The sequence below is a fragment of the Sinocyclocheilus rhinocerous genome, unplaced genomic scaffold (assembly GCF_001515625.1).
Source record: "Sinocyclocheilus rhinocerous isolate Xijiao unplaced genomic scaffold, SAMN03320098_v1.1 scaffold40, whole genome shotgun sequence".
In the NCBI taxonomy this organism is placed as follows: domain Eukaryota; kingdom Metazoa; phylum Chordata; class Actinopteri; order Cypriniformes; family Cyprinidae; genus Sinocyclocheilus; species Sinocyclocheilus rhinocerous.
In genome coordinates this window covers 488,807-498,825 of record NW_015624837.1, presented here as the reverse complement: position 1 = coordinate 498,825, position 10,019 = coordinate 488,807, and the positions used below count along the sequence as shown (strand labels likewise).

General features: G+C 35.9%; 1 protein-coding gene across 2 annotated transcripts in view; it reads right to left on the bottom strand.

Moving 5' to 3' along the window:
• LOC107746324 (aquaporin-4-like) overlaps positions 1-8,379 on the bottom strand; it is a 10,155-nt gene extending 1,776 nt beyond the window's left edge. Inside the window, exons 1-4 of one of the 2 annotated variants that reach the window (XM_016560484.1) lie at positions 8,245-8,379; positions 4,814-5,234; positions 3,539-3,703; positions 1,556-1,636 (exon numbers count right to left, since the gene is read on the bottom strand). In XM_016560484.1, the coding sequence (XP_016415970.1) occupies positions 1,556-1,636; positions 3,539-3,703; positions 4,814-5,234; positions 8,245-8,276 (699 nt within the window). In that variant the 5' untranslated portion in view covers positions 8,277-8,379. Of the gene's footprint in view, positions 1-1,555; positions 1,637-3,538; positions 3,704-4,813; positions 5,235-7,049; positions 7,189-8,244 lie in introns of those variants that run through there. The other variant, XM_016560477.1, reaches the window with a different exon arrangement.
• Between the last annotated feature and the right edge of the window lie 1,640 nt (positions 8,380-10,019).

Below are 10,019 nucleotides of genomic sequence, written 5' to 3'. Positions count from 1 at the left end.
GTCTCCCTGACATGGCTGCATAAACACTACTGCTGTTCCTGAAATCATGCCTTCTTTCTTTGCGTGCACATTTGGGCGGTGTTATGCAAATCTTCCCACATTGTGACGTAGGTATGTGGGGGCGTGTTAGAACAAGCCGTTTAGGGGGGCGTGGCAGAGTCTTAACTTTTATGAAGAATATCTCTTTGGTTTTGAGACTATAGTGTTTGCAACTTTACAGATCTTCTTTATGCACCAAGAACTTGTAACACTCCAAAGAGAAAGGAAAAATTGAAATCGCATCATATGACCCCTTTAATTAAAAATGAGAAAACAGAAACATTTTCACCCAGATTTCTGGGCCCCACTGTGTTTTAATTAGTTTAAATCTCTGCATTTTTTGTCAATATTACAGTATAAAGTATGTCTTTCCTTTCCTTTCCTTTCCTTTGTTATATTTTCAGCCCAGTTAATAATCTGTCCTACTCTTATATCCTCTTATATGTCTGATATATGCATGTTATCAGCATGACAAGGATATTGAAAACTGGAGGCCAAAACTGGATTACTAACTGCTGTGATGACAGAAATAGAAGAGGGGGCCACCCACTGCATAGTGCAGGACAGACACGTTTACCCTTCAAAAAACCTGGACAGCGCTGCGCAAACCTGTGCCCAAAAATGTTCATTTGATTTATCTCATTATTTCCAAACTATTATATATACACACTATAATGATCACCAGCACCACTCATTAGTGTAAGTACCATTTTGGCCTTCATGTGGCTTCACCCTTGATGTATTTCTTTCATTCAAAATCTCTAAAATCTTTCATTGATGAAACTCGCACCAACACTTTGAAAAGGGCACTGTGTGTAGCATTCTGCAAGTGCGGTAAACACTCCATGAAAGAAATGTTTTGACCTTTCTAATGTTACGGCACCAGTGAGGAGACCCTGTATCAAATGTGATGACAGCAGCAGTCACTCAGTCGCGCCACTCATGATGATACATAACGCTCATATGTGCATGTAGGGAGCACACCAACCAGTGTCATGTACCGGTGTTATTTTGAATGCCACATCTGTCTGGTTTCTGACTGCAATGCAATGCTGACTGCTGTGCAAGCAGAATGACATTTAAACACACAAGCAAGAGATCTGCAGTATATGCATTGGGCACTGGTAATCACAACCTTTCTGATATTCAGTACAACAGCAGGATCGAGATTATAGTGCAGTTCAAGAATTATGACACACTGAGATATTCAAAATTAGTTACGGCAGTATTTCAAGCTTTATGCCAAAGGTCTGTGGTCGGTCAGAGATAAATGCCTTGTTGTTCCAAATATAGTTCAGTCTCCTTTGCAAGAGTGAAACAAAGCCAAAATTTTCTTCTTAAATAAGTTTTGGCCTTGAATCAAATTCTTATCAGCTTCACTTTTATGAACCACAGTTCCAAAGGCCTTGCTGACCTTCAGTCTTTATGCATATAAATATCACTGCAGGAATTAGCAAGAACTTAATTAGTCTTTGCATTGTTTATCTACACACAGAAGATACTGTGTAAAGTTTACCCAGTGGTCCTGCCATTTTGCCATGATGACCGCAGGCCCAAAAGAGCGAGCTGGATTCATACTGGCTCCAGTGTATGGGATCTGAAACAAACACACAAAACCTATTACACATGTTATGAACTTACATGAATTTTGAAACATAGGCTCAATGGAAAAATGTGCCAAAACTCCTGGAAGTACTTATAATTCATTGTAGTTTCCAGCAGAGATGAACAATACTGCCAGTAAAACACTAACATCTTTTATTCCTTTTCACACAAATTATGATTATGGGGCAGATTACTGATTAATAAGGACTTATTTTCATGCGGTTTCTTGCAAAATACTATGTTATGGCCTTAAAAGACTTTTACCATAGTTAGGGATGTAACGATTCACTCAACTCACGATTCGATTTGATTCACGATTTTGATTTCACGATTTGATTCACGATTTTTTTATATTTTTTTTTACAAAATGAGATTTAAGACAAATTATAAATTAAATGTGTCCTTTTATTATTGCTTGGACAAAATGCTGCACATTTCTTTGAGAAATTGAAATATAACTATAATAATATACTAATATAGCACTTGCATATTATTGCTCTTTTGTTGGTTTTGATTGCTTCTGTTGTCCTCATTTGTAAGTCGCTTTGGATAAAAGCGTCTGCTAAATGACAAAATTTAAATATAATGTAAATGTAAATAACAAAACTAAATTTAAAATTTAAAACAAGCCCCAAATCAAATACATAAGTAACACAAATAAAAGTAATCTCTTCATATAAACAAAATAAGGCTTTGTCTGTGCTCTTTCCTTTTAAAATTAGAGGCAACCACTGCATTTTAATCTTGATCCAAACAACGTTGCTGCATACATGCAACATGATTAAAGACAGTAAGTTCCCCTCAGACATGCATTCATATAAACTCCTACCCCTAAATGAATCGCGATTTGTTTAGCATCTCAACCGATTTGAATCGTCACATATTTGAATCGATTTTCAACCGGCTCACGGTTAATCGTTACATCCCTAACCATAGTGCATGATTTGTAAACTAATGCATTTTAACGTTTGCATCACATAACCAGCTCCATATGTATGGCTTTTCTGACATAGTAAACTTGCTTGGTAGCTCACCTGGTGCAGGACTTGTGTACAAGGCCCGACACTCAATAAAACTTAATAAGAAATAGGTTAAAATGGCATTGTTACTTCAGAAAATGTGTTTTTGCCTTTGTAAACACTAGATTTTAACGTGATAGAGCATTCAATTTCAGAAATGCCATTGTAATAAACCAACTTAATGAAATGTTGCTCATCTGTTTCTAATAAAACTGAACATGCTTTTAGCACCACTCACTGGACATTTCATATCGAAAGTGTCACAAAACCTGCAACAAGCAACATAATACAATTTTGCAAAAATGTCAATTTTTCCAATCGGCCTGGGTTGGGATTTTGAGAAGAGATTTTGCAAAGAAACAACGTGAAAGAAGATGAAGCATGGAAATATGGTAAGAATGAGTGAGCTGAGTAACAGCGGTTTGGCATTTTAAATCATAAATCTGCTCTAAAGGGTCTTAAATGGTGTTTGTACCAGCGCCAGGCCTAAATACATGAGGGCATGTAGAGTACATCCCGCTCTCATGCCAACATCCTTAGCAACACAAATGAGCTTTCATATAAACACCTCATCTGCAGATTCTGCTGGGACTATTGGCATGGAAATAACACCATCACTTGGGATTGAAGCTAGGCTACAAATTCTCCAAAGGATAACTAAGTAGATACACCTCAAGAGGCTAATCTTTATAGGATAAAGATCTTCAAGTACTGCTTAAAAATGTGCTTGACAGTGCAGGATTGAAAATATTATCTCCATACAGTTAAAAGTGCTCACTAGAAACGTGCCTTGGAAAGCACCTGAAATGTATAGCAATGCAATTTTACACAACTAATCACCTGTTTTCTAATGGTGCAAATCAGGAAATACTCACAGCAAACAGATGACCGATGCACACCGACAGACCAATAGCCAGTGCCGACGAACCTCTGAGATCATTGCGTTTGGGGTCACAGGTGGCAAAGACAGTGAAGACAAGCTCAAAAGTGATTATGAGCTCTATCACAATTGCATGACCAGTGGAGATTTCAGCATTGACCTGCAGGAGGCGATAGTGAGATATCTGTATAGAGTGAACTTCATCGACTGCTTGCTCTACACCAGTGTTTTTCAATTATTCTCCTGAGGCCCCTACCAATTACAAATTTGAGGAGTCTCCCTAATGCTTAATTTAGGTTATTGCGTGCTTTTGTAAAGAGTTTAATCTAGTGCTGTCAAAATTAACGTGTTAACATGCAATACATTTTTTCAGTTTAATGCGTTAAAAATATTTTACGCAATTAATGCAGGGGCGGAGCTAGGATTGGCCACCCCACTCACAACTGCTGCTTCTGGTTTTTTTTTTTACTATTAATGAGCTTGTCAGCTCATTAGTAGAGACTTTAAACCTCAAGTGGGTCAGAAAAGGTAAAGAGTTGTGAGAAAATATGATGTGTGTCAGATTCGTGTCATGTTCAGCAGCGACAGCACTTAAAGCAGCCAAAATAACCTTTTAACCAGCTGCTGTGATGTCTGCTAATCAAAGAACAAAAGAAAAAAGATCAAATCAATAACTTTTGTAGCTTTAAGGATTCGTATATAATTAATTTAGAATTTAGTATTTGATAACTTTATTCAATTTCTGTATATTTCCTACTTGCACATGTTGCTAAATATGACATTTATTATAATAGGTTTATGTAAAGATACTCGCCTTCAGTCATAAAAAAGATGCCATTAAACAAATATTAAAAATATACTGTCTTTTATGTTGTTTCTACATTAATTTGAAAATTAAAAAAAAAAAAGTATATTGAAAAACTTTAATAGTAATGGTGGGATTAATCGCAATGAATTATTATTTTTTTTTTTTTTACCGCACTAGTTTAATCAAATGTCTTAAAGGGATAGTTCACACAAAAATGAAAATTCATCCTCATGTCATTCTGTATGACCTTTTCTTCTGTGGAACACAAAAGAAGATATTTTGTCTCAAGTGCTCAAGTGTTTTTTTGCTGATACAATGAAAGTCAAAGGGTCCAAAACAACACAGGCCCAAACTGACTTCTATGTTCCACAGAAGAAAAAAAAACAAGTTTATGACAAAAAGGTGAGTAAACGATGACAGAATATTCACTTTTGGGTGAATTGTCTCAATAAAAATACTCACAGAAGTCACTCCCATTCCTCCTCTGACTGATGCTGGTGTCACTCCGTACAAGATGGCCGCCCCCACCACTGCCCCCAGACACTGTGCCAACAAATAAAACACACCCTTTGCCAGACTCAGCTTCCGTGTAGCAACCATCGCCGTGGTGACGGCCGGATTGATGTGGGCACCGCTGATGTGACCGAAACACTGGACGAGGGTTGCGATGGATAAACCAAAGCAAAGAGAGATAAGGACGAGGTCAGCGGGCGGAGGGTTCTCCTGTGTTGCTGCCCAGTTGATGGTGGACCCCAAACTGAGCAGTACGAATATTATCATGGCTAAAAACTCCCCCGAAACCGCTCGCCAGAATTCCTGAGTCCACACACCCTTGAAGGCTGCCATGATACTGTTATTGCATGAGCAAGACGACACACACCTCCTTAAAGGAACAGAAAAGAGAGTATATATATATAAGACCATGAGTAAAAATGCTTCCATTTTGATTTTTTTTTTTAATTTAATGCAATTTTTTCCCCAATACAAATTATATCTGCAATGCTGGGTAGATTACTTACAAACTGTAGTGAAATTACATTACGAAAATTGTATATAATCTAAATTACACCTTTTTGGTAATGTATTCTGGCTACTTTTTGATTACTTTTGACAAAACTCATTTATTACATAGATTTAAATAAGATTATTTTGTACCATACTGACATAAAAAAAAACACAGAAATAAAGAAAATATATTATATTCTTTGTTATTAACTACATGAACTGCATTAAACATTACATTATTTCAGGGTTTCCGAAACTACTTTGTGAAGGAAAAGAGAAAAAGGAAGAATTAGGGAAAATAAATAAATAATGGATACCTTATTGTGTGAATAACATGTAATCTGATTATGGGCATTTTAAAATGTAATATAATCTAATTACAAGTACTTTATTTTTGGAATCTGACATGCATTACATAATGCAGATTATTTATTACTACCCAACACTGATTATCTGCATAATAATTTCAATAAAATGTTGAATTTCAGTATTTGGTTTGTCTCTCTTTTGCTTTAATGACAGCAGCATTTGAGCCGCATAAAATCCACAACTTTGTAAACCTAATGATTATATAATCCAGCATGATTTTAAATGATTGAAAGAGCATCTTGTGCTTCTGACCATCTGTACAAAGAGTTGCATGGTCAGTGTCACAAATGTACTTATTTGACTTAAGAACAGTGCAGGATCTGACATAATTTTTCTACATTCTATGTCATATATTTCTTTTAAAAGTTTCAATACCCTACAACTTTAAGTTTTTTTTCCCCCAGGAATATACACGAGAGAGAAAAATATACAGGAAAACTATTTTCAATCATCAATTATTTATTATAAAAGATTGTAATAGTGTTTTATCTCGTTTTAAAGTGTCTCTTCATGCAGTTAATCTGTGTGCTCCTTCCAAGTGGAAATTCATCCAATTAGAGTGGCCTCAGTTTCCTTACAAAGATTCCATAGAGCACAGACTCGGGAAAATTCCAGAAAGAGTCATAAACAAAGTGGATGTATTATTAACCGTACAGCAGCTGTTCAGTATAAATCAGAAAAACGCATATAAAAACAATTGTACACATCATTAGCAAAACTATAAACATCATGAAGAAAGAAAGATCAAAATAACTTGTGGTTAAATGTGTTGAGGAAGATATATTATAAAAAGATATATTTTTATTATGCATTTACAAAAAATGACCATGGTAACCATAGTTTCTATCAAAACATCCACAAATATTAGACTACTGTAAAACTTTCACAACTTTGTATTACCCACCACTGTCATTAACGTCAATTTAACCATATTGCAGAAGATTCAGAAGCTTTTTAGACTTTTTGACGAATTTCTCATAATTGGGAGGAAATGTTTAAACTAGCTTGACCAGCTAAAAAGTACGCAAACCCCCTCTTAAACCAGCCAACAGGCCAGTCAAGGACACAGCAGACCAGCAAACCAGTTTAGACTGGTTTAGGATGCAGCTATGCAATAAATGCAGCAAAAGTCAAATAATAATAATGCATAAACATTCCACGCAGTTTAAAATAAGATAATGACTGAATGAATCTAAATGAACAATTATTTGGGGGAATCAGGGATATGTTGTCAGGCAGGTGTAGGCTACCCAACTGAACGTCATGAAACATTACTTTACAAGCCCAAACATCTTACTGTCAGAGCCAAAATCGACGAACTTACCGAAGAAAGCCACAACTTCTGTTCGGAGCCGAGACCTGCGAAAACGCTTTTCTCATCCCTGAACAAGCATCCTCTCGGTGGGAGAAGTCGACCGCAAGACATTTAAAGCACAGGATCGCGCTGTGGGCGTGATGATCTGTTACAGCGCGCCCTCTTTTAATGATCAATATGTGTGTGGGTCTGAGTGTTTAGCATCTCCTCCTCTAAATCACACACGCACACACACACACACACACGCGTTTCCCCGGTGCTTTGATCAAAACTATTAAGTTCAATGAACACGACAGCTTTAGCTATAGCTGGTACATGCCTTTGCGTCGTGCTTCTCTCACAATATTTCCTTCCCTGAGCGGTGCACGAGAAACAGCTCGATAAAGGCAATAAGCACTTTTTTAAAAATATATATAATTTATGAATTTATTACTATAGTACACTACATCCACAACAGCAACAGCAGCAATATACATAACTAAAAATACACTATAAGACTTCAAACAGTAATCGATGAATATGATGAGGTAGGCTTAACTTATATATGACATTTCATATGATGACATTCCACACTCCCTAGGTATATTTATATGTAATAATCCTTATTTATCTTTGACCTATGAAGGGACCTGTTTTTGAACCTCACTTAACCAGTGAGCTCATAATAAAATATTTTGCGTTTTTTATAAACTGGCCAAACATTGCTATTTAAATCTATATTATAAAAAGTTTCAAGCTTCTAAACCACAGTTTATTATTAAGTTTATACAATTTCTTCACTAATGCAATATTATTTTAAAAGAGATCAGACCAAGCACAGCCTATTCTGCACATTTTTTTTTATTCATACACTGTAAAAAAAGATTTTTGGATTTTTATTGGCGTACGTTTTACAAGAAAATACTATTTCAGTCTTTTATGTTTAATTGAATGCATATTTTGCAATTTCTTTAATTATTTCAGAAATTTACTAGCCATTTCTGAGTGAAAATTCAAAGTAAAATCAAAATAAATCCTATGCCAATTTTTCAGTGTACATTTGAACAAAATTTTCAAAGCATTTATGATTTAGGTGTTCATAATACACACTGTACAAATAAACCAACCAGACAAAGAAATAGTACAATAGTGACAATAGTTACAGGTACAATAATGACATGCTAGTAATCATGGGAGTATCTAGCACTTTTCCTCTTGAACTCACCTGAACCTGTCCAGGGCTCCATAGCTAGTCATTCCTTCCTCAGACTGACTGGCAGCTCAGTGTGCCTCTCTCTCAGTGTAGTGTTACTGGCTCTTCACGGTCAAATCAGAGCTGAGAGACCACAGCACAGAGATATGAAGCTGTCGGTACAACTGATCTGACAGCACTGACAAAACCAGTGACATGTCTCACACAACTCACGCCTCATTTTAACACACACAGCATAGTTACAGTACAGAGGCCATAGAACACATCTATCTATCTATCAAACAGGCAAGGCAATACTAGGCTAGGCTAGGAGGCTAACGAGGGCTCTGTAGTGTAGCTATCAAATGATAAGCGCTAAACAATACTCGGCCCCGGGAAGGGATCAGAGTGAGTGTTACAGTTTTTCTCAGTCGCTTTGGTGCATTTCTCACACCAATGAATGATGGGATATGTAGTCCGGGGTGATATGCAACAGTGTGTAGTGCGAGAGTCAATGAAAATGGAAAGGGTGACCTCTGATGGCTAGCAGACGGAAGTTCATGGGCCGGATACGTAACACTATCTATCTTTCTATCTATCGGGATTTACAGTATAGCATCATAATGGGTAAAGCATTTGCCACCACTGAAATTAAGAATAAATTTCTATCCTTATTATCACACAAATAATTATACTGGTATACCTATTAATCATATTTAAAGTTTTAATCTGAAATATTGTCAAAGGTCAAGCAGCTGAAGAGATGTGATTACATTTTCTGTGATAATCTACTTAACGTTAATTTATATTTTGCATGTAAAATGTCACATGCGCGTTACATCTAAAGCCTAAAGTGCATTGTTTAAATTTTGGTAAATTTCAAAAGTATTTGAAAGACGTCTCTTATGCTCACTAAATTAATTTGATCAAAATACAATAAAATGTCATTTATTTCTGTGCTGGTAAAGCTGAATTATGAGCAGCCATTACTCCAGTCTTAAAAATCACATGATCCTTCAGAAATCATTTGAATATGCTGATTTGCTCCAAAGAAACCATGTCTTTTTTTAGGATTCTTTGCTGAATAGAAATAAAAAACAGCCTTTATTTGAAATAGAATTTAACGTCTTTACAGTCACTTTTGAGCAATTTAATGCATTGTATTAATTTAAAAAAAAAAACATACGGTCTCCAAACTTTTGAACAGTAGTGCATTATTTCTATAGAATTATATAACTAGTATGCAACTTGACTAGAGAGAAAATAAGCCAGTTCAGTTTAATAATAGTAATATTTTAATTGCAAATCAAATCCACTTGCAACTATTGTAGTTACCTTTCTGCAGTGGTTTTGTATGTCAAAATCCTTATATCACTTACAGTATTTACAATGCTGACAGAAATGTTAGACATTTTACTTACAATTTGGATAGATGTTACAGGAAACATGGACTTTATGTCAGTTTGGTTAGGTAGTGTATTGCCTAATGTGACAACTCTACAATTGATTCAGCACCTTATCAACACTCACAGATGAGGTCAGCTGCAGGTCACACAGTCTGCCACACTTAAAAAGAATAAAGAAGTAAATTACTACAGCAAAGTTATTTTGTTTTCTAATGAATTTTTAAAGGCCCACCCAAATTAGTAAATTCGGCCTATGCAATATCTCAGGCCAGTGTGAATTTGACTCATCCAAGAAGTCTGGTCCTGTTGATGATGCAAGGGCTTCCTATAATGCATTTCATGGTACCCAGGCTATGTATTAGATGTGTCCCCTGTGGATGAAAAAAGCTCTTAGATTTGTTT